The sequence below is a fragment of the Gorilla gorilla genome, chromosome 13 (genome assembly GCF_029281585.2).
Source record: "Gorilla gorilla gorilla isolate KB3781 chromosome 13, NHGRI_mGorGor1-v2.1_pri, whole genome shotgun sequence".
Classification (NCBI taxonomy): Eukaryota; Metazoa; Chordata; class Mammalia; order Primates; family Hominidae; genus Gorilla; species Gorilla gorilla.
The window spans coordinates 26279485-26304954 of NC_073237.2; the positions used below are offsets into that span (position 1 = coordinate 26279485).

The following is a 25470-nucleotide window of genomic DNA, read 5'->3' on the forward strand; positions in this document are numbered from 1 at the left end:
CTGAAGCTGTGCAAAACTGGAAGTAAAAAATTAAACCAAAAACTAACCAAAGCAGTTTTCCACAATCTTGTAGTGTTGAGGAGGTAAAACTTAGATATCTTTCAGGACCTGTTGGGAGCATGGATCTTGGTAAATACAGCAGGCTCTCAGTTGAAAGCCCTGGTTCAACTGAAAACATCAGTTCAGTCCTGATGGAATTAATTTGATCACCCTTGATCCTCTCTGCCTGACAGAGAAACATTGAATTCTCCTTGAGGAAGATATCATCTGAAGCTTTAACAGTTTTTAATACACAGTATCTAGCATTCAATAAAAATTACTAGACATTCTAAGAAACGTGTTGAAAAACAAAGGGAAAAAATATACAATAAAAATTTACCCACAGGTGATTCTGAAACTAGAGTTTTATTAGACAAGGACATTTTAAAAATTGCTGAGATTTATGTCCAAGAAAACAAGACAAAATGAAGAGACGAAAAGAAGAAAAATTGCACTGGAGAATTATGTTTTAATCAAATAAAAACTTTAAAGTTAAAAATACAATAGCGACACTGACGAATCAATATAAGCCAGGTGCAGTGGTGCACACCTGCAATCCCAGCTACTTAGGAGGCTGAAGCAGGAGGATCACTTGAGCCCTGCGGCCAAAAATGGTTAGCTGGATTTAACTCATTGAGCCCACGATTAAAGACCAGCCTGGGCAACATAGTGAAAATCCATCTCTTAAAAACATTTTAAAAATCAAAATGTTTACAATTTTAAAAAAGAATAATCTTTTTCAGTGTCTAGAAAGACTCCATTAAAAAAATAAAAACAATCAATACATAAGTATGACTGCAGATTAGACACAAGAAGAAGACAAAGTTAATGAGCTAGAAGACATGTTAGTAAGTAAACTGAAGCACACAGAGTGGAAAACATACAAAAGGGAATAAAAGCATGTGAGACACAAGGAAAAGGTTTAACTTACATGTAAGTGGAGCCTCAGAAGGAAAGACTAGAGCAGAAGCAGTATTTGAAGAGATAACAGTAGAGAATTTTTCAAAACTGGTAAGACATCAACATAAAGATTCAAGTCTCTCAACAAACTCCAACCAGCATAAATTCCAGAAAACAAAACAAACAAAAAAATGTACATCAAAGTCAAAGTCAAAATCAAAAACAAATAAAAATAATTTTTTAAGCAGCCAGAGGAAAAGAAACATTACCTTCAAAGAAGCAACAATGAAACTGACAGCTGATTTCTCAAAAGAAATGACTGAAACCAGAAGACAATGCAATGACATCTTTAAAATGCTGAAAGAACAGGCAGGAAAGCAAACTTACCCATCTGGAATTCTATTCCTAGGGGGAAAATTGTTTTAACATGAAAGTAAAATAAAAATGTCTTCAAACAAAATGAGAATTTACCACCAGCAGACCTGCACTAAAACGCATATAAAAGGGGGTTCTTTATGCCAAGTTTAGCAAAAAAAAGACCCAAGATAAAAACATAGAAATGCAGGAAGAAATCAAGCGCAATCAAGTGGGTAAATCTAAATGAATACTAATTATAAAACACAGTAACTGCAATGTCTTTTGAAATTTAAAATGCAGACAACAATAATGCAAATTGCAGAAAGGAGTAATGTATTTAAACTATCGGAAAATGTTTGCTTTGTTTGGAAAATGCTATGGTAGACTATAATAAACTAACATGCATATTAAAATCTAGTATGACCACTAACAAGGGAGCAAACAAATGTATAACATGTTAATAGATGGCGAATAATAAAATAATATAAAGTATTTGAACTAAAGGAAGGCAAGGAGAGAAAGATGAGTATAAAATGGCTGGATTAGAAGAAAAACAAATAGTAAAATGGTAGCTGTAAATTCAACTATATAATTATATTAAAAATAAATTGGTTGTAATTCACTATATAAACAAATTTAAGAGAACACCCATGTAATCGTCTTGATACAGAAAAAGGATATGACAAAATTCAGCATTCGTTCATGAACAAAAATCTAAACAAACTAGGAATAGAAGGGCTCTTCATTGAACTGATGGCAAACATCTATGAAAAACCCAGTTAACATCATACCTAATGGTAAAAGAATTATTCTTTCCCCATGAGATCACGAACAAGGCAGGAATGTTTTCTCTCACCACTTTTATTCGATATCATACTGGAGGTCTTTGCCAATGTGATATGGTAAGAATAAGAAATAAAAGGCGCAAAATTTGAAAAGGAAAAAAAAATGGCTTTATTCACAAATGACATGACTATTTACACAGAAAATCCTTAAGAATCTACCAAAAAAAGCTACTAGAATTACTAGTGAGTTTAGGAAAGTTGCAAAATACAATGCCAATATATAAAACCCAATTGTGTTTCTACAATGAACAATTAGAAATTGAAATTTTAAAAATACCAGTTCAAAGGCATCAAAAACACATGGAAGCACTGATGAGACAAATTAAAGATGACCAAAAACCATGTTCACGAATCAAAAGAATCAATATCTTTCCTGACATGACCTAAAAAAAGAAATCAGGCTGGGCGCGGTGGCTCCATTCCTGTAATGCCAGCACTTTGGGAGGCCAAAGTGGGCAGATTACTTGAGATCAGGAGTTTGAGACCAGCCTGGCCAACATGATGAAACCCTGCCTCTACTAAAAATGCAAAAATTAGCTGGGTGTGGTGGCACATGCCTGTAGTCCCAGCTACTTGGGATGCTGAGGGAGGAGAATCACTTGAACCCAGGAGGCGAAGGTTGCAGTGAGCCAAGATCGCGCCACTGAACTGCAGCCTGGGCAACAGAGGGAGAATCCGTCTCAAAAAGAAAACAAAACAAACAAAAAAAGTCTCATATGTGCTAATAACTGTTGGTAGTTCCTTCTACAAACACACTGACCACAGGATCCATTAATTCCATTCCTGGATAGTTACCTAAGTGAAATGAAAACACACGGCCGGGCGCAGTGGCTCACGCCTGTAATCCCAGCACTTTGGGAGGCTGAGGCGGGTGGATCACGAGGTCAGGAGATCCAGACCATCCTGGCTAATGCAGTGAAACCCCGTCTCTACTAAAAATACAAAAAAATTAGCTGGGTGTGGTGGCAGGCGCCTGTAGTCCCAGCTACTTGGGAGGCTGAGGCAGGAGAATGGCGTGAACCCAGGAGGCGGAGCTTGCAGTGAGCCGAGATTGCGCCACCGCACTCCAGTATGGGCGACAGAGTGAGACTCCGTCTCAAAAAAAAAAAAAAAAAAAAAAAAAAAAGAAAACACATGCATACATCAAAACCTGCACACGGATGATTACAGCAGCATAAAAGCCCAAAAGTAAAAACTCAAAAGTCCTTCAATTGGTGAATAAACACATTTTGGTATATCCAATTGACTACTGTCAACAATATTATTCAAACTATTATTCAACAATAAAAAATGAGCTACTAATATAGACAACCACATGGATAAGTCTCAAAATCATCATAATAAATGAAAAGAAGTTATACCCAACTCCCATGTAGTAAATGATTCCACCTATATAATACTCTGGAAAAAAAACAAAACTATAGAGATGGAAGTCCTACCAGTGATTGCAAGGGCCTGGGAGAAGAAAGGATTGCGTATAATATAAAAGAGCAAGATGAAACTTTTTAGGGTGATGGAAACATTCTAATCTCAACTATGGTGGTAGTTACACAACTACATATATTCATCAAAACTCATCAAAGTGTACATCTAAAAAGGGTAAATTCCACCATATGTAAATTATATCTCAATAAACCTGATCCCCCAAAAGGATTTTAATTTTAAAGTAAATGTGCTAAAGAACTCTAATTTAAAGATTACAATTGTCAGACTAGATATTTATAAGAGAAAATAGAATATGTTGTCACTTACAGTAAGGCTAAGCAGTGCTTCATATATGTTTATATGTGATGGATCCCAAAGTCATTAGGGAAACGTAAATTAAAAGCAAATGAGATAGATACTACTAACGCACTACAAGTGCTTCCATCATGTGTACTTGTTTCTTGCTGTGGCTAGTGGTCAAAAACTTTTGAGAATCATTGTTTCAAACCACGCCACTTCCCATAGGGATAGAAGATTAATCATACCTCTATATTTTATAAAAATAGGTAAATTGGACTTCAGAAAATTGAAAACTTTTGTTCTTCAAAATACACTATCAAGAAAGTTAAAAAGCCCACAGAATAGAAAAAACATTTGCATATCATATATTATATATATTATCATATAGCTGGTAACAGACATACCTAGAATATATAAAGAACTCTTACAATTCAACAATAAAAACATAACCCAATTTAAAATTTGCAAAGGATCTGAACAGACATTTCTCCAAGAAAGATATACAAATGGCCAAAAGCATATTAAAAACTGCTCTATATCATTAATCATCATGGAAAAGACAATCAAAACCACAATGCCATACCACTTTACACCCACTAGGATGATTAAAATTAAAAAAACAGATAACAAGTGTTTGACAGAATGCGGAAAAGTTAGAACCCTTGTACATCACTGGCAGGATCATAAAATGGTGCAGTGGCTTTGGAAAAACAGTTTGATATTTCCTCAAAATGTTAAATGACCCAGCAATTCCGCTCCTAGGTATATATACAAGAGAAATGAAAACACGTCCACACAAAACTTGTATATAAGCATTCACAGCAGCATTCATAATAGCCAAGTGGAAACAATCCAAATGTCTATCAAGTGATAAATAAAATGACATATCCATACAAGGAAATATTATTCAGTTATCAAATAAAGTACTGATATATGCTACATTATAAATCTTGAAAATGTTAAGTAAAAATAACTAAACCCCAAAGGTCTTATATTGCATGATTCCATTTATATGACATGCTCACACCAGTCAAATTCATAGAAACAGAAAGTAGGTAAGTGGTGGCCAGGGGCTGGGGGGTGGGGTATGGGGAGTGACTGGTAACTGGTATGCGGCTTCTTTTTGACATGATAAAAATGTTCTAAAATTACATTGTGGTGATGGTTGCACAACTATGAATATACTTTTATTTATTTTTTTGAGATGGAATTTCACTCTGTCACCCAGGCTGGAGTGCAGTGGCAACCTCCACCTCTCAGGTTCAAGTGATTCTCCTGTCTCTGCCTCCCAAGTAGGTGGGATTACAGCCACATGCCACCATACCCAGCTACTTTTTTGTGTTCTTAGTAGAGACGGGGTTTCACCATATTGGCCAGACTGGTCTCAAACTCCTAACCTCAGGTGATCCACCCACCTCGGCTTCTCAAAGTGCTGAGATTACAGGGATAAGCCATGGTGCCCGACCTGAATACACTCTTAAAACCCCACTGAATTGTATATACTTTAAAGGGGTAAATCTTATGATATATGAATTACATTGTAACAAAGCTGTTGTTAGAAAATTAAAAACCCTTTGACAGCTCTCCTTTGCCAAAACACTTATTTTAATGGGGCTTTCAAGTACTTTCATGACTTATTTCCATCTAAACTTTCAATCCTCATCTACTGTCATTTCCCGCTTCCACTACCTTCTGCTTCTACCCCAAACACATAATGACATTTTATAATTCCCTGTCTTTGCACATATTGTTCTCTCAAAAATGTCATGTCCCAAGCTGGGGTGGTGGCTCATGCCTGTAATCCCAGCACTCTGGAGGGCTGAAGTGGGAGGACTGCTTGAGATCAAGAGTTTTGAGATCAGCCTGGGCAGCATAGTGAGATCCTGTCTGTACAAAAAGTAAAAAAATTTGCTGGGTGTGGTGGCGCACGCTTGTAGTACCAGCTACTTGGGAGGCTGAACCGGGAAGACTGCTTGAGCCCAGGAGGTCGAGGCTGCAGTGAGCTGAGATCACGCTACTGCACTCCAGCCTGGGTGACAGAGTGAGACTGAGTCTCAAAAAAAAAAAAAAAAAAGAAAGAAAGAAAAAGTCATACTCCTCACTCTTCTCTTTCTGCTGAACTCCTATATATCCTTCAATGACAAATGCTGTTTCTTCCAAGAATTCGTTTCTAATTCCATGCAAAGTGGGTAGGTCCCGCTATGCTACAAATACAGCTAGTAAATCCTTGGGTTTACTAGACAGTAGCAGCTTCAGCCTGAGGACCTAATTCTTGTAAGCACTTAGTAAACATTTATTGAATAAATGAATGACAAAACATTCCCTTCACTACTGACCAGAAGGAGTGCTATTTTTTTCTCCAACTAGTTTAATTGGTGAAATCCATACCAATATAACTTGAGTTCTAGCCTTTGGAGACCAATAAAATGAAATAAAAATATAAATTTGGGGCCAACATTGAGACTTAGGGAAATTACCATAAAGTAACATTTCAGGGGGGGTTCATAGTTCGGATACTTATCATTTGTTGACCAAACATACTTAAAGTCAATACTCTTTTATTCAACATATTAAATGTGTTGTTTAACTCTGGTAACCACAGCTGTGACTTAGTTAACGATCTCAATAAATCCTACTTAAATCAGACAGGAAAAAATTATGCAAATGAATTCTTATCTGTTTTTCTGCCCAAGGCATATTTGATAACAGATAAAACATACTCCAAATAGTCTCTACTTAATAGTCAGGAAGCCATTTGAGGTTTTATTTGGATCAAAATCAAATACAAAGAAGAGAAGCCTGCTATATTCACAAATGGTTTTATTTCAGAAAGAAATTACACATTAAAAAGAGACATAGTTAAAAGCTTACATTCACATATGGAAGTGAATCTAAGAAAGTCAACAATTATTAATGTACAAAACCACATGATTAAAAAAGACAGTAACAGATAATGACAGATGGGCTTGATTTAGATTCATACACAAAATAATATCTTTTGTTTAAAAACAAAGAGATATTGGTCTTAAGATAGCTCTTTAGAAACAAGTTGGTAGTTCCAATGAACTTTAAAATCAAAGCGATCATAACAGTCTTTATGTAGGCTGTATCACACCCACACTCATCCGGCAGGATGGAAGAATCCATCAATTATACCTTGCAGCTAGATAGGATGTCTTCCACTAATCTTTTGTAAACCCAGGCATCGCCCTTAAGCCGCTGCCTCCTGATACCCACCACATCCGGTTTCTGAAGCTGGCACACTTCTAATTCAAATTGCATTGTCACTTTCCCAAAATCTGACTGTGTTTGACACTTCAGTGTATAACTGAAAAACAAGATAAGAAGCTAGTTAGTAGGAGAACCATATTCTGTATAAGAGTTTTCTAAGCCTCTAGGAGGCCAGTGGAGGAAATGAACCATTATTTCATATTAAGCAATGTATTACTGTTTACAGTTTCCAAATGACCTAGCTATGCTTTAGTAATAGAGTATGACTGGTGTTTTCCCAGAAACTGAACTAGGATCCTAAGAATAAGCATGAAAAGGCTTTATTAGAAGTCTCCCTTGCTCCAAAGAAAAGCCCCTGTTTCATAGCTATACATGCCATTCATGCTCAAGAAATCTGGCATTCTTTATGCAATCCTTTCAACAGTGTAATCCGCAAACATTGGGCATTTCCACAACATTCACAACAAAGGAAAGCGCAAGAAAGATAATATTTCACGTGTGTGAGCCTTGTCAGAAACTTGTCTTTCATATAAATAAAGCTGAAGCCAGTAACCTGTCAGAAAGGCACGTGTGTTTTTGAGGTTTTTCTAATTAGTAATAAGAGATAACCTCTTATGACGATCATCACATCACTTTATGGCAGAAAGAAAAGCAGAAGAAAAAGCCCGAGGAAATGGTATATTCCCATAACTGAAACGTACGGCATTTATAGCTAGAACTGCCGCATTATCTATTCTGAGAATGGAAAGGCCCAGTCAAAATGAAGCCTGAAACTCATCTTAAGACATACGTATGATCCTGAAAAGCTGTATAAATTTAATTCATGTAATAATATTTAATTAGTTTACATTCTATTTTAGAGTTTTGTTTGTCTTACCAATCTTCAATAAATAGGACTGATTTTAGTTTCAATTCCCTAAATACTTAAGGGTTCCTGATTAAGTGCTGTTCCACAGATGTGTGGAGAAGTTACATTGTTTCAGTTATGTACTTTTTTCTGTTTCATACTGTTATGTACCAAAATATTCTTTTTCTTACTAACTTAGTCATGTGTTTTGGGAAAGAGGCTTGATCTCTCAAAAATAAGCAGTCAACATCAAAAATGCCAAAAGGAGCACCCTGCAGTTAAGATTCTTGACAGGAAGATGAGGCATAGAACAATTTAGTCACATGTTAGATAATAGATCATTGAGAGACCTGTGACAGAGGTATGCCCAGAGGCTCATAAGACCCAAGCATGAAGAAGAGATCCGAGTGGGAGAGATGTGTTCTAATGAAGCCTGAGAGGAATGCCAGGGTTCACAGAAGGAATGCTTGCCAACATTTACAGATAACTAAAAACTAAAAATTGTATCTGCACAAGATTGTTTCTTCAAATCTTACTCTATATTGACTATTCTATTTACATGTTTAAATCCATGCATGTCTCTTCTGGTTGCTTTAATAAAGAAATTTTAAAGGGAAATAATTGAATGGAAATGCTTAGAAATACGGCCATCTTGGGTGACCAGAAGAGGCCTGGCTATTGAGACCAGGAGATCATAACCAAGGAGGCTTTGATGGCAGTTCCTTCAACAGCGGGAGAGAGGTAAGGTGAAAAAACTTCCTAAAGCACTGAAAACCCAGCCCTGTAAAATAGCCAGTCATGAAGAGAAGGATTCTGTATAAATCCCTGATTCGTTTGAAATGTCTCACAAATTTAGATTATAATTTATAAATATTATTGTAAAGCAGACAATCAAAGGAAAATAGAGGATCTACAAGAAAGCCAGAAGAATTTTGAATTTTCCTATTTTGAAATAAAGTGGGACAATATCTGTGCTTCTAAAACTTTTATAGCTTGAACCAAACAAAAGAGAATAAATTATAAGCAATAACACTACCTCAAAAGCTTTTGGGAATGAGGTGGGAGAAATACATTTTTTCTAAAGCACAGGGGTGAGGAGATCAACTTCTATTTTCTCTTTTTTTTGAGACAGAGTCTCGCTCTGTTACCCATGCTGGAGTGCAGTGGTGTGATCTCAGCTCATTGCAGCCTCCGCCCAGGTTCAAGTGATTCTCATGCCTCAGCCTCCCACGTAGTTGGAACTACAGGCATGCGCCACCATGCCCAGCTAATTGTTTGTATTTTCAGTAGAGACAGGGTTTCTCCATGTTGGCCAGGCTGAACTTGAACTCTTGGCCTCAAGTGATCTGCCCACCTCAGCCTCCCAAAGTGCTGGGATTACAGGCGTGAGCCACCGCGCCCAACCAACTCCTATTTTCTCAAAGTCCAAAAGATACTAATAAATGCAACAGCTTGTAAATGTGCTTCTTACCCCTTTTGTACAAAGTCAACATGCTTCTTTGGAAGAACAGACATTATTTCATTCAACAGTTGATCTGGATTCACTAATCTAGTTGTAGTCACATTATAGTGAAGCTTAAAAAAGAAAAAGAAGAGATGAGAAGTAAATTTTTACATCAACACAAAGACCATCACACCAGATCAAGAGTTCCAAAACTCCTCAATATAGTACCATTTCAAATGGAACTATTTCCTAAAAAATATCAAAGGAATTTACAGTCAACTCTTAGTGAGTTAATGGCCCACTGGGAGAGCTTGGAGAAATTATGGTTATTAGTAACCACACCCATAGCTTCCTTTTCATACTTTCATCTTCCTCTCCTACCAATCCTTTTAAAGAAATAAATATTAAAGAGCACCCATCTAACTGTTTGAGCTTTGCCTGTTTTCCCCTTCCCACACTATTTTAAGAGACATTAACAGTCCTGAAATGTATACCACGGAAAGATAAACAAACACCATACAAAGTTTGCTTTGTACCTAGTTGGATATGTTTCCTTAATTCTTTCTGTATTATTTAAAGAATATTATATAGTTCCAGGAGCTGATTTTATGACAGTTCTATGAGGAAATAAATGTAACAAGTATTCCTTTAAAAAAGTGATGTCATATTATTTTTTCCCATTGACTGAGAGCCTAATTCTCAGAGATAATTTCATTCCTAATCGATATTTATCCTTCATTCATTCAACAACTATTTTTGAATGTTTACTATGTGGTAGACACTGTTTTAGTGGGTCCTGGACACACAAAAATCCCTCCCTTCCTGGTAAGTACCTTCACTGTCAAACCAAACCGTAGTTTCTATATCTTTCAGGTTTGAGTTCATTGTATAAATAACAAAATGCCTAGGAAGAAAAGTATCCAACTACCTTACGTTTCAAAATAAGAACCTATGGCCCAAAGAAGAGATACAAATTTCTTAAGGTAGTGCTTCTCATAGTGTGATACAAGATAGACAAGGTAATTCTGGGTGGCACATGGATAAATATTTTTAAATATGTATTTGTTCCCATCTGATTTTGAAAACATAATTAACAAAAAAAGCCCTCTCCCTCTCCCTCTCCCTCTCCCCCTCCCCCTCCCCCTCTCCCCACGGTCTCCCTCTGATGCCAAGCGGAAGCTGGACGGTACTGCTGCCATCTCAGCTCACTACAACCTCCCTGCCTGATTCTCCTGCCTCAGCCTGCCGAGTGCCTGCGATTGCAGGTGCGTGCCGCCACGCTTGACTGGTTTTCGTATTTTTTTTGGTGGAGACGGGGTTTCGCTGTGTTGGCCGGGCTGGTCTCCAGCTCCTAACCGCGAGTGATCGGCCAGCCTCGGCCTCCCAAGGTGCCGGGATTGCAGACGGAGTCTCGTTCACTCGGTGCTCAATGGTGCCCAGGCTGGAGTGCAGTGGCGTGATCTCGGCCCGCTACAACCACCTCCCAGCCGCCTGCCTTGGCCTCCCAAAGTGCCGAGATTGCAGCCTCTGCCCGGCTGCCGCCCCGTCTGGGAAGTGAGGAGCGTCTCCGCCTGGCCGCCCATCGTCCGGGATGTGAGGAGCCCCTCTGCCTGGCTGCCCAGTCTGGAAAGTGAGGAGCGTCTCTGCCCGGCCGCCATCCCATCTAGGAAACGAGGAGCGCCTCTTCCCGGCCGCCATCACATCTGGGAAGTGAGGAGTGTCTCTGCCTGGCCGCCCATCGTCTGAGATGTGGGGAGCACCTCTGCCCTGCCGCCCCGTCCGGGATGTGAGGAGCGTCTCTGCCCGGCTGCCCCGTCTGAGAAGTGAGGAGACCCTCTGCCCGGCCAGCCGCCCCGTCCGGGAGGGAGGTGGGGGGGTCAGCCCCCGCCTGGCCAGCCGCCCCGTCCGGGAGGGAGGTGGGGGGGTCAGCCCCCCGCCCGGCCAGCCGCCCCGTCTGGGAGGGAGGTGGGGGGGGGGGTCAGCCCCCCGCCCGGCCAGCCGCCCCGTCCGGGAGGGAGGTGGGGGGGTTAGCCCCCCGCCTGGCCAGCCACCCGGTCCGAGAGGTGAGGGGCGCCTCTGCCCGGCCGCCCCTACTGGGAAGTGAGGAGCCCCTCTGCCCGGCCAGCCGCTCCGTCCGGAAGGGAGGTGGGGGGGTCAACCCCCCGCCCGGCCAGCCGCCCCGTCCGGGAGGTGAGGGGCACCTCTGCCCAGCCGCCCCTACTGGGAAGTGAGGAGCCCCCCCGCCCGGCCAGCCGCCCCGTCCGGGAGGGAGGTGCGGGGGTCAGCCCCCCGCCCGGCCAGCCGCCCCGTCCGGGAGGGAGGTGGGGGGTTAGCCCCCCGCCTGGCCAGCTGCCCCGTCCGGGAGGTGAGGGGCGCCTCTGCCCGGCCGCCCCTACTGGGAAGTGAGGAGCCCCTCTGCCCGGCCAGCCGCTCCGTCCGGAAGGGAGGTGGGGGGTCAGCCCCCCGCCTGGCCAGCTGCCCTGTCCGGGAGGGAGGTGGGGGGGTCAGCCCCCCGCCCGGCCAGCCGCCCCATCTGGGAGGGAGGTGGGGGGGTTAGCCCCCCACCTGGCCAGCCGCCCCGTCCGGGAGGTGAGGGGCGCCTCTGCCCGGCCGCCCCTACTGGGAAGTGAGGAGCCCCTCTGCCCGGCCAGCCGCCCCATCTGGGAGGGAGGTGGGGGGGTCAGCCCCCCGCCGGCCAGCCGCCCCGTCCGGGAGGGAGGTGGGGGTTCAGCCCCCCACCTGGCCAGCCGCCCCATCCCGGAGGTGAGGGGCGCCTCTGCCCGGCCGCCCCTACGGGGAAGTGAGGAGCCCCTCTGCCCGGCCACCACCCCGTCTGGGAGGTGTACCCAACAGCTCATTGAGAACGGGCCATGATGACAATGGCGGTTTTGTGGAATGGAAAGGGGGGAAAGGTGGGGAAAAGATTGAGAAATCGGATGGTTGCCGTGTCTGTGTAGAAAGAGGTAGACATGGGAGACTTTTCATTTTGTTCTGTACTAAGGAAAAATTCTTCTGCCTTGGGATCCTGTTGATCTGTGACCCTACCCCCAACCCTGTGCTCTCTGAAACATGTGCTGTATCCACTCAGGGTTGAATGGATTAAGGGCGGTGCAAGATGTGCTTTGTTAAACAGATGCTTGAAGGCAGCATGCTCGTTAAGAGCCATCACCACTCCCTAATCTCAAGTACCCAGGGACACAAACACTGCGGAAGGCCGCAGGGTCCTCTGCCTAGGAAAACCAGAGAACTTTGTTCACTTGTTTATCTGCTGACCTTCCCTCCACTATTGTCCTGTAACCCTGCCAAATCCCTCTCTGCGAGAAACACCCAAGAATGATCAATAAAAAAAAAAAAAAAAAAAAAAACCTAATGATATAAAGGTTTCCTTTTAAATAAATTTGAGTTTTAAAAAATTATCTTGATTGTGGTAATGGTTTCACAGATGTTATATATAATGCCAAAGCATATTAATTGTACTTTAAAATATGCACAGTTGGCCGGGTGTAGTGGCTCATGACTGTAATCCCAGCACTTTGGGAAGCCAAGGCAGGAGGATTACTTGAGCTCAGGAGTTCAAGACCAGCCTGGGTAACATAGTGAGACCCTGTCTCTGCAAAAAAAATTAAGAATTAGCCAAGTGTGGTAGCACGCATCCCAGCTACTCAGGAAGCTGAGGCAGGAGGATGACTTGAGCCCAGAAGGTTGAGGCTGCAGTGAGCTATGATCATGCCATTGCACCGCAGCCTGGGCAGCAGAGCAAGACTCTGCCTCAAAAAATTAACAACAAATAAAATAAAATATGTGCAAGTTTATTATATGTCAGTTATATCTCTATAAATCCATTTGTTAAAGGAGAGTCAACATAATGAAAATACCAGATAAATAATAGTGCACCCAATACACCCATAGAGCAAATGTCGTGAAACTGAGTGTTAACGAAGGGACCCTCTCTTTCTTGGTTCCTGATCCAGCACTCTTTTCACCAAACTAAATTGGCTCTGTTAAGATGATATCAATAATAAACTGAACACCTTCAAATCACAGTATAAATTACTGCTTTGGTAAAATAAAGAATGAATCCTAATTTATCTACTTCAATTTTGGATTTTTTATAGACTGCTTCCAAAAGAGGACATAACTACATATGATTTGCTATCTTAAAAAACTAGGGTATTATTTCTACTATCCTTGCAACTCTTCTGGTAAGTGTATAGTTTTTAGTACAGTATTTGAAGTAGGTGAAAAAAAATAAGGTTAATTTCCCAAAGAAAGTCCTTCGGTTTTGCAAAAACTTAAAAGCATTAAAAAGTGTTAATGATCTAAAGTTAAAGTTTTCAATCTTAGGACTGTGCTAATTAGGACCATGGGTCTATACATGGGTGGTAAAATGCTCAACACTGATAGTAATCCGTGACATTGGAAACACCACCTTATACTCATAAAGTATTTACTATGCCATGTAGCATCCCATATGTAGAGTCTTGTTTCTACATCTCAGCCCTGTGAGGTTGCCAGGGTAGGCATTATTTCCAGATTTTACAAATGAAGACACTGAGGAGATCAGGAATAAAATGATTTATCAAAGCTATACAGCACAAAGCTGGAGCTAGAACCCAGGTCTTCTCATTCCCAATCCTGTGGTTTTTCTCCTACATTCTGGAAGTACTGGAGAACTACCTAGAAAGCCAACTAACACCACAGTAGTTTCTATTGAAAAATGCATTCAGGTTCCAAAATATTTACCTAAGTGACCATTTTTAGAACATTATCCGTTAGTATTTGGTAACTGCTTAGCTTCTCAATAATGTATATATATGTGGTTGAACTAGTTTCCTTAATTCTATTTAACATTTTTCGTGCAATGGTACTACGGTTTTTTTAAATCTCAGCGTTGGTGCTTGAAATACTTAACTATCTCCAACCAGAGAAATTTCAGAACAAAAGGATAAAATATGCCTAATAAACAGCCATATGTAACGTAAACGTCTCAGCACACTACATAAGTTCAAGGCAGTGACTGCTAGTGGATAACTCCTATCTTCTTCCACTTTAAGACAGAACATAAATGAGATCACAGAACATTCTCCTCTAAAACACCCTTCTGCCCAAAAGCTCAGCATTTTCCTTCCCTCAAACCACCCAGATTTGCTCATTATGAGAGTCTCAGTGCAAAAACTAAACACAGACCCAGTCCCCAAATGATGGGCACACTACCATCTTCTCCCCTGCTTGGGCCCACACCTCTTGGAATGTGTTTTTACTACAGCACTGAGCCCAGTGTTTCAGAACAACATCCCAGCCTGTTTTTACAGCCAGCCTAAGAGTTCCTCAAGGACATGGGCTGTGTCTCATTCGTCCCTTTACCTCTTAATTACTCCCCTTCCACCAAACAAACATGTATTCATTAGATGTTTGAATGAATGCTCAGAGAGAATCCAAGAGAATAAAAAGTACTTTATATCAACTAACAGCTTATTTTTCCTTTCCTTCCTTGACTAAATATATTGTCCACACCAGTGACACATTAACCCTTTTAAAGCATACTGGGTCTATTAAATAAGATCCACACCTTCTTAGCCAGGCCTTGAGGCCCTTCCGGCCTACCTTCCCCGCTTGTCACTCACTATTTTCCTGACACACACCACACTCAAAGTTCCAATTATCTTCCCATGCATTCAAATATTTCATGAGGGCCTACAAAGTATCCATGAGTCAGGGACACAACTGAGCTCAAGTCCCCCTCCTTAAGGCAGCTCTCAGCTCTGCATCTGTGCCCCCTGCTTCCTCACCTCCATGTTGCCCCTGTGACTAATCCCTCCACCTGTTCTTGAATATTTGAATGATAGCTGTTTGCTCCTTGAAGGGAGTGACTGTATCTATTTACTGACTGCACAGTAACATGCAGATTTTAGTTGCTCAAAAAACATATATGAACTAAGTGAATAAATACTCAAATAAAAAACACTAATCAATTCATTCAGCACCTTAAAAAAAAGGCAGTCCATTAGCAGTCAGCTTCTGCTCCATATGAAAGAATTCCAGCCTGCTTACCTTTAGTCTTCTGGGCCCGTCTCTGGCAGAACCCTTCCTTTTGCTCCTGGTGAGCACAGTGATAACCTTATCCAACCCCCTTTCAAGGCTCCCAAACACTTTGGCTCCCTTTCTTTTTGGAGTCTCCTCCATATGTGCTTGGTTGAGATCCAATTCCACTGAGCGGCACCTGAAACAAAACACAAAACAAGGCACAAGTAGAGCTGGGCCTCCGGCCTGTGGGGTCCACAAGGGCGAACTTTTGTCCCTTCATACACATTAGGATGCCTCATTCAGGTATGCCAGGGCCAGATCACCTCTCTCCTCCCCAGGAAGCACCAAAGCCATCTCCCCCTGGACAGGAGCTGTCACACTTCCACCAGGCAACTGCCACTCAGCAAAACTATTTATCCCCTTCCTTTTTAAAAAAGGATATATATATCCTTTTTCCATATATATAGAAACGTTCAAAGAAGAGTACAATGAACACCGGTATATCCTCCTAGATTCAACAATTGTTCATATTTTGCCACATTGGCTTTCTATTTGGATATAGATAATATATTAATGTACATATGTATATAGATATATACTGATATATATACATCAATGTATATATATATACACACATAAATTTAATGTATGTAGATAATACATTAAATTTACTTATTTGCTAAGCCATCTGAAAGTAACTCATCTGAACATATCATGACACTTTACTCTGAAACACTTCAGTATACATCTCCAATGAATAAGGATGTTGTCTTCCATAAAGACAACACCATAAAGTGTGCTGACACGTTTACATTACATATGGCTGTTTATTAGGCATATTTTATCCTTTTGTTCTGAAATTTCTCTGGTTGGAGATAGTTAAGCATTTCAAGCACTGACACTGAGATTTAAGAAAACCATAGTACCGTTGCACTGAAAAATGTTAAATAAAACTAAGGAAACTAGTTCAACCACATATATATACATTATTGAGAAGCTAAGCAGTTACCAAATACTAACAGATAATGTTCTAAAAATGGTCACTTAGGTAAATATTTTGGAACCTGAATGCATTTTTCAATAGAAACTACTGTGGTGTTAGTTGGCTTTCTAGGTAGTTCTCCAGTACTTCCAGACTGTGGGAGAAAAACCATAAGATTAGGAATGAGAAGACCTGGGTTCTGGCTCCAGCTTTGTACTATATAGCTTTGATAAATCATTTTATTCCTGATCTCCTCAGTTTCTTCATCAATAAATTAATAATAATTCCATAATATCACCTAATACCCTGTTCACATTCTAATTCTCCCAATTGTCTTGAAAACAGACAATGCCTTTAAGAAATTGCTATAAAAGAATAGCAACTTGAAGGGTTACCTATGCTGCAGAACTTTTCATACAGAGGATTTTCTTTGAAACAACAGTATCTTTACGATTTGGGAGGACTACAATCTGTTAGAGGATATCTGTATTTTACTGGCAGAAGAGAAGGGTAAGATGGGCCTCAGAGAGGTGACTAGTTGGCTGGGGAGAGGACCACTGTCTTCCCAGCCTGTTGTACTTAAGGTGCCGTCCTACTGCTGATCAGTTTCATGATTATACCCCATGAGGAAGGCAGTGGCTACAGGTCCAGGAATGGCCACAGGTCATCCACATATAAACAGATATTCCTACTCTCCAACAGAATCTATGTGATGATTTACCTTAATCAGGTCTATTAATACATGAGAAAGGAAATCTGGTTACATATACTAAAGATTAGAGTCTAAAAAAACCAAACACTTACCGCCTCTCAGGGCTAATGACACCTGTCATTAACTTGTCTGTTCCTGTTGAATTTACTGGTATTTTAATTGGAGTTTCTTTCAGGCACTGGTTTCTAGCTATTAGAAACAGAACAAACACAATCCATATGCAGCACATACTATGGTTCTGAAATTTCTATTATTAATAATAATGCATGTATCACATTATTCATTGACTCAGAAATAGTATAATCACTTGACCTGTGATGTCAAAGGCTCTAATTCTTTCAAGAAATGTTTCCATGTGATTTATAATAAAAACAAAATCATTTTGCTTTGTATGTGTGGCTCTTCTTTTTTTTCTTCACTGCAAATTGAGGCCATGCTTTTAATTTTATTATAAACATCATATGATAAATCTAAACAGATCATATAAATACAAATCTCATAATTACTGATTCTTTTTCTAGAAATAAAAGTCAATCTGTATTCATACAAGGGCCCAATTTATGCTTTTAATTGATCTAGTATTAAAAGGTGTTAATTGAATTCATAGCCCGATTCAACTCATGTTAGGCAAAAAGAACAGACCCCTGTGAAAGCTTGACATAAGTTATTAAAGAGATGTAAGCTTTGGCCAGGCACAGTGGCTCACGCCTGTAATCCCAGCACCTTGGGAGGCCGAGGAGGGCGGATCATGAGGTCAGGAGTTCGAGACCGAGACCAGCCTGGCCAACATGGTCAAATGCCATCTCTACTAAAGATACAAAAAAATTAGCTGGGCGTGGTGGCGCACGCCTGTAATCCCAGCCACTTGGGAGGCTGAGGCAGAAGAATCCCTTGAACCCAGTAGGCAGATGTTGCAGTGAGCCGAGATCGTGCCATTGCACTCCAGCCTGGGAGACAGAGCAAGACTTCATCTCAAAAAAAAAAAAAGAGATGTAAGCTTTGATTATTTTTTATATTCCCTGTTCCAGAATTTTGTGTTTTATTCTAAGTAGGGTATTTGCATTCCAGATAGTTTATGACAAATTTGTACTAACGAATCTGGTTATACTGATTAGCTCATGATCTAAAAGTTTTATACCCTTTAGAGATAATATTCACACTATAAAAACAAAGATATAATATCAAAATTTTAAAAGAGATTAGGGGCTTGGTTTTGTTTATGACTATTTGGCTACATTCTCACTTTCCACAAGAACAAGAAAATAAGAGCAATCAGAAATATTTATAAAAACAGTTTTCATCTTTGTATACAGACAGTATCTATCACCATACAGAACTGCCCTTCAACAAACTGCCAATGCCTGCATTGTGTAGGAGTGACGAAAATGAAATTTATGTTTATGTCAAAAATAACTCACAATGAAAGTAAAATGCAGGTCTGGGCATGGTGGGCTCACCCCCGTAATCCCAGCACTTTGGGAGGCCGAGGCGGGTGGATCACCTGAGGTCAAGAGTTCGAGAGCAGCCTGCCCAACATGTTGAAACCCCATCTCTACTAAAAATACAAAAAATTAACCGGGCATGGTGGTGCGCATCTGTAATCCCAGCTACTCAGGAGGCTGAGGCAGGAGAATCTCTTGAACCTGGGAGGCGAAGGTTGCAGTGAGCCAAGATCATGCCACTGCACTCCAGCCTGGGCAACAAGAGTGAAACTCTGTCTCAAAAAAAAGAAGAAAAGAGAAGAGAAGAGAAAAAAGAAAAGAAAGAAAAATGCAAAGTGCCAGTGGAAGCTAACAATCATGGCTTCAGACACTTGCTTCCTTAAGTGGCTCGTGTTTAAAAAGAAACAACCAATAATAGCTTTGACCAACACAATCTTTCTCGTCATGACAACGCATGTCAACTGATAATATTTCAAGATTATAAAATAAATTCCAAACCACCCATATTGCAAAACCTTCAGAGTTACACAAAAAGTAAAAAATGTCAATAATGGAAGGGATTATGGCATTAAAAATTTTTTTTAAATAAAAAAGCCCTGGGCCGGGCACAATGGCCCACGCCTATAATCCCAGAAATTTGGGAGGCTAAAGAGGGCAGATCACCTGAGGTCAGGAGTTTGAGACCAGTCTGACCAACATGGTGAAGCCCTGTCTTCACTAAAAATACGAAAATTAGCTGAGCGTGGTAGCAGGCGCCTGTAATCCCAGCTACTAGGGAGGCTGAGGCAGGAGAATCGCTTGAACCCAGGAGGCGGAGGTTGCAGTGAGCCGAGATCGCACCACTGCACTCCAGCCTGGGCAACAGAGCAAGACTCCATCTCAAAGAAATTAAAAAAAAAAAAAAAAGAAAAAAGGGGAAAAAAAAGATCGTTGAATGAGCTAAGGTGAGTTGAGGTCCGTTTTATCTCCCTGCCCAATCTCATGATTCACAAAGGGTACTGTATTTACAGTAAGAGAAACAACAGAACAGAAAGAGACCCTTTCATTGGGAAAGAATGCAATAGCAGCTACCATTGCAGGGTAGAGGCTATCTCACTGAATTCTCATAACAACCACAGGCAGCGCCACCGCACCCCCCCACACACACACCATCACACACACACACACACACACACACACACACACACACACACACACACACACATCATCAGGACACCAAACTGGCCTCACATTTTGGCGGAAAGTGTTATTTGAGTTGATGAAATGGAAAATGTCATTAACATAAAAATGGGACTTCTAGCAAATATTCCGGCAAAGTCTTCCATAATATCTTTATAGACAAGAAGTTAACCCCTCAAACTGGCTATGAGCTCCATTAGTCCACTAGAAGCACAACGGCAGGATGTGGTTTCCCAGCAGTTCACATGGCAATGCTCCAGAGTTTAGGTTTGTTAGAATCTTAAAACTAGAGAAGGTCACAATTGGTGGGGGGGGGAAAGGCTAATAAAGTTTAGGTAACATTTTTTAAAGTGACATAAACAGGATCACTGTAAATAAAATTCCTTTGGGCTCTAATTCATTACTTCATTACATAAATATGGCCCCTATGATGTACTAGGCATCAGGTCTAGTACTGTGTACTATGTACCAGACAGGTATGGCCCCTACTACAGACCATGCCATGCTGCAATAAACAAGGCAGAGAGTCTCTACTGTCATGACACTTACCACTCTACCCTAGTGAGACCTAGTCTAGAAAACTCAGTTTAGTTCTAGGCACTGTATTCTAAGAGGCAGTCTGATCAAATAGAATGTGTCCAGATGAGGCCAGCAACCAAAACAGTGAAGTATCATAAAGGAAATGCTTTAAATAACTGGTGATGACTAAATTGAAGAGGAAACCAAGGGAAATGAGGAAGTTGTGATAACTGGACAAAGACAGATATCTGGAAGGGCATCATGGATTCACCCTGTGAGGACAGGCAGTAATACCATAGGGCAGAACAGGACCAGACACCAGAACTGGAGTTCCAGATAAGTAAAGGCTCAGCGGAGGCGTCAGCTTGAGTCATAAGTCGGGGTAAATGGGCATGAAAGGTCTAAACCTGTGTATATGACCTTGGGCAAATCACTTCACTCCTTCTGAGTCTCAGGTTTCTTAGCTGTGAAAAAGGGAGTTGGATTAAATGAGCTCTAACTTGCCTTTCAGCTTTGATATCCTACGATGCTATGATTCAATTTTATAAACGTGAAAAAGAGGAAAAACTTGGTATCATTTGAGAAGAAATTGAAATTGACAAATATGCTTTCATTTTAACTAATGCAAATGACATGATAAAAAACAGCTTCACTTCTCCTAGAAATTCCTGAAAGCAATGCTAGTCATTTCTGACCTGCTATATGTTTACTTAACATGGTAAGAAAAATGCAACTTCTTCCTGCTTAATTCACTTAGCAAATACCTTTTGAGGGCGTAGTGTAACGATTTGGCGTAGTGAGTATTTCTCTCTTATGCTGGTTCTTATTAACTGGAGTCTTTGGCTCAGGAAACATAAAGTACTCTTCATTCTTTACAGCAGACTTAGGAGTATATACATTTTCTTTGTTCTTTAATTTATTTGCAGGTGTTCTGCATAAGGCTGGAGTTAATGATTTAGATTCCACCCCATTTGATTCTGTCCAGTACTTGGTAAACTGGAAAAAAAAAATAGATAAAGCACACTGAAGAAGAAAAGTCAATTTCTTTACAACACTCCTTGATCATTTGCAAACTACCTTGTACTATTTTTATTAAAATGAATTATCAAAAGGATATTATTGACATTAGGAAATTTGAAAATATATATTTTTCTTTAATACATGTAGATCACTTTAGTCTGTTCTATTGACAGTAATTTTCAACATGATACAGGCTGAGTGTATACACATACTCAGATCCTAGGCAATATTGTGAATGGCCACAAATCAATCACTAAGAAATGCTTTCCATACCTAGATAGTCACGGCTTGCCTCTGACATGTACCAAAAAAAAAACTTTAGTCAGCAATTAGGGCAGAAAAAACATGTTAAACTACTCTAACAGAAATGTTGGATAAAAAATACTTTTTAATCCTTTTAAATTTATGGTTGAGCTTGCAAGAGAGTAAGTAAAATCCTGAGAGGCCAAACTAAAAACATGAGAATGAATCCAAAGGAGTAACCAAGGCTGAAACTCTCTGCTGCCCTAAGGGCATCTATCTTCTGCCTCTGATAACCTATAGCATGTGTTTCTACAGCCACAGAAGCCTTGGGCCTCTGCAAGGTGGTGAGTTAGATCCAAAGCTCCCATGTAAAGCCAGGAAGGGCTATAACTAAAATTAAAGGCTGAGTTAAATATAAATCTGCTCTTCAAAGGGAATAGGCAAGAAAAAGGGTGTCTCGGTCTTGGTTCTGAGGGAGGAGAAAAATGAAGTTTCTTTTAATAATTTGTAAGTAAACACAGGCCAGTCTTCAGATAAATAAAGGTCCAAATTAATACAACCTGCATGGTCCCAGAAACCTCAAGCCTAAATTTAACTTAAAGTAGTCCTAGGCTAAGTTGTGCCCCAGGAACCTGGTAGAAGCACGCACAACTCCTACCTGAAAGAAAAGCTTCACTCCAACCCAACTCAAGCCCTTAACCCAAGCCTCAGATAATTCCCATAGAGTTCAAAGAAAAATAAACCTACATAAAAAATTCCAAAAGACACAAGCACTATGAGCATAAAGATTTCAGATATTAAAATTATCAAATACAGAACATAAATAAGTATGTTTGCATGTTTAAAATAGTGAAACAAAAACATGAGTAAAGAACAAAAGACTGCCAAAACTGTTCAAATAGATTTGAAAAAGAATAAAAACTTCTAGAAATAAAAACATGATAAAAAGGAAAAGTGCAATGCACGTGTCAAATAACAGAATAAAAGAAATACAGATATTTGAATAGAAATATAAATCCGAAATAACTCTGAATGTAGCCAAGACAGAAAAAGATATACATGAAAGATGGTTGAAGGAAACAGAAAATGAAATAAAATGTCTAACATAAGGCTATTCTAAGTTCCAGATGTACATAGTATGGACAATGCAAAAGCAGCAATTCCCTCTACTTCTTTTCCCAAAGGAAAAGAAATCAATACATCAAAAAGATACCTGCACTTGTATATTTATCTCAGTACTTATTCACAATAGCAAAGATACAAAATCAACCCAAGTGTCCATCAACAGACGACTGCATAAAGGAAATGTGAGATAGACAGACAGACAGACACACAGATAGAATACTATTCAACAATAAAAAAGAATGAAATCCTATCTTTTGCAACAAGGTGGATGGAAGTGGAGGTTATCTTAAGTGAAACAAGCCAGACACAGAATGACAAATATTGCATGTTCTCACTCATAAGTGGGTGCTAAAAAAGGGTGTACACGTGGATGTAGAGAGTGGAATGATAGAAAATGTAGACTTGGAAGGGTGAGGAGATGGAAGGGGGTTGGTGATGAGAAATTACTTAAGGGGTCCGATGTACATTATTCAGGTGACACCTTAAAACCTCTCACTTGACCACTATGCATCTAAGAAAATTGTACTTGTACCCTACAAATTTATATAAATATTGTTTTAAAGAAAAAGCAGGCTGGGTGTGCTGGCTCACACCTGTAATCCCAGCACTTTGGGAGGCCAAGTCATGGGATCACCTGAGGTCAGGAGTACAAGACCAGCCTGGCCAACATGGTGAAACTCTGTCTCTACTAATAATACAAAAATTAGCTGGGCATGGGGACAGGCACCTGTAATCCCAGCTACTCGGGAGGCTGAGGTAGGAAAATCGCTTGAACCTGGGAGGCAGAGGTTGCAGTGAGCCGAGATTGTGCCATTGCGCTCCAGCCTGGGCAACAAGAAACTCTGTCTCAAAAAAAAAAAAAAAAAGAAACAAGGAAAAGAAGAAAAAGAAAAAGCAGTATATTATTCAAGAAATTTTCAAAAATTGATTAAAAAGACAAATCCCCATACATAGAAAGCATGACGAATCATAAACGGGATACATAAAAGAAATCCACATCTCTACTTACCAGATTATACAACTCTAGAGGACACTATCCACAGAGACACCACACAGATGGTGTGTTCCCTGGAGGTGTGCAATGCAGTAGCCCTAACAGTGAAACTGCAGAACACCAAAAGCAAAGAGAAGGTCCTAAAAGGAGCCAGAGAGAAAAGACAGACTATAAAGGCACTAGACTGAGGTTGGTTTTTCAATAGCAACAATAGAAGCAAGAAGAAAGTGGAATAATATCTTCAATAACATCCTGTGAATCCATAAATATTTCAAAATAAAAAGTTAAAAACATTCAAGAGCTAATACACTGGACACATCAATAGCATGGAATCCAGGAGGGGTAATCAGAGATTAAGTGTTCTAAGGCCTTCATATTGTTTAGAAGGAAATTAAACATACAGATTCACAGCCGGGTGCAGTGGCTCACGCCTGTAATTCTAGCACTTTGGGAGGCTGAGGCAGGTGGATCACCTGAGGTCAGGAGTTCAAGACCAGCCTGGCCAACATGGTGAAACCCTGTCTCTACTAAAAATACAAAAATTAGCCAGACATGGTGGCGGGCGCCTGTAAACCCAGCTACTTGGGAGGCTGAGGCAGGAGAATCACTTGAACCCAGGAGGAAGAGGTTGCAGTGAGCCTGAGATCACGCCATTGCACTCAAGCCTGGGCAACAGAGCAAGATTCCATCTAAAAAAAAAAAAAAAAAAAAAAAAAAAGATACAGATTCACTTTATATTTCGTTAAATTAAATGTTAAAAATTTAGAGTAAATATTAAAAGAATAGAAATCAAATAGAAACCAATAAAATGTGGGGGAAAATTAACATAAAAATCAAGAAATAAGGGGGAAATACAGAAAAAGACATATAGGAAACATAAAAAAAGAAAGATATATAATAAATAAATCCATAATAAAAATAAGTTGGGTAAGCGCTCAATTCAAAAGACAAGATTTTCAGTTTGCATACCAAATCTAGCTATGTTTTTTTTTGTTTTGTTTTGTTTTGTTTTTTTTGAGACGGAGTCTCGCTCTGTCACCCAGGCTGGAGTGCAGTGGTGCAATCTTGGCTCACTGCAAGCTCCGCCTCCCGGGTTCATGCCATTCTCCCGCCTCAGCCTCCCAAGTAGCTGGGACTAGAGGTGCCCGCCACCATGCCCAGCTAATTTTTTGTATTTTTTAGTAGAGATGGAGTTCCACTGTGTTAGCCAGGATGGTCTCAATCTCCTGACCTCATGATCCACCCACCTCGGCCTCCCAAAGTGCTGGGATTACAGGCGTGAGCCACCGCGCCCGGCCTAGCTATGTTATTTTTAAAGAGACATACCTAAATATAAGGTATGAAAGGTTTCATTGTTTTGTTTCATTGTTTTATTTATTAAGGAAATCTTACTTTCTTTAATTTTATAATAGTTCTTGTATCAGGTTGACCAGTTTCCTCCCATCTTCTTATTCTTTAGGAATGATTTAGTTATTCTTGCCCCTTTGTATTTCCACATACATTTTAGAATCATTTTGACTTATTTTACATCCACTGAAAAGTTGAGATTACATTAAATTTAAAATTCATTTTGGGAAAAACTGAAATCTATACCTTCAAATCTCCCTATCCATAAACAAAGTATACCTCTTTTGTTTCAGAACTCTGTGTATTAGCCAAAGATCACAGCATTTATTCATAGAAAACAGCTAAGTAGAAACAGTGAGCTTTGAGGTGTTTGAATTTGCCCTACCTATCCCCATTCTTCTCTCTCCAGCTCTATGATAGTCTTAGAAACCCACAGCCCACAATCACGATGAAGACCAGCAACCTAGGAGCCACTGGAGGGGGCAGAACAGGTTG

At 40.2% G+C, this 25470-nt stretch overlaps 1 protein-coding gene across 13 annotated transcripts in view; it reads right to left on the reverse strand.

Moving 5' to 3' along the window:
* Positions 1-6669: 6669 nt before the first annotated feature.
* The window catches only part of MELK (maternal embryonic leucine zipper kinase), a 115449-nt gene continuing 96648 nt past the window's right edge, over positions 6670-25470 (reverse strand). For all 13 annotated transcript variants that reach the window (XM_063696237.1, XM_031014877.2, XM_031014881.2 and 10 more), the window contains 5 exons: positions 21011-21242; positions 17199-17295; positions 15440-15608; positions 9416-9519; positions 6670-7194 (listed from right to left, as the gene is read on the reverse strand). In XM_063696237.1, coding sequence (XP_063552307.1) covers positions 7017-7194; positions 9416-9519; positions 15440-15608; positions 17199-17295; positions 21011-21242 — 780 coding nt within the window. In that variant the 3' untranslated portion in view covers positions 6670-7016. The remainder of the gene's footprint in view (positions 7195-9415; positions 9520-15439; positions 15609-17198; positions 17296-21010; positions 21243-25470) is intronic.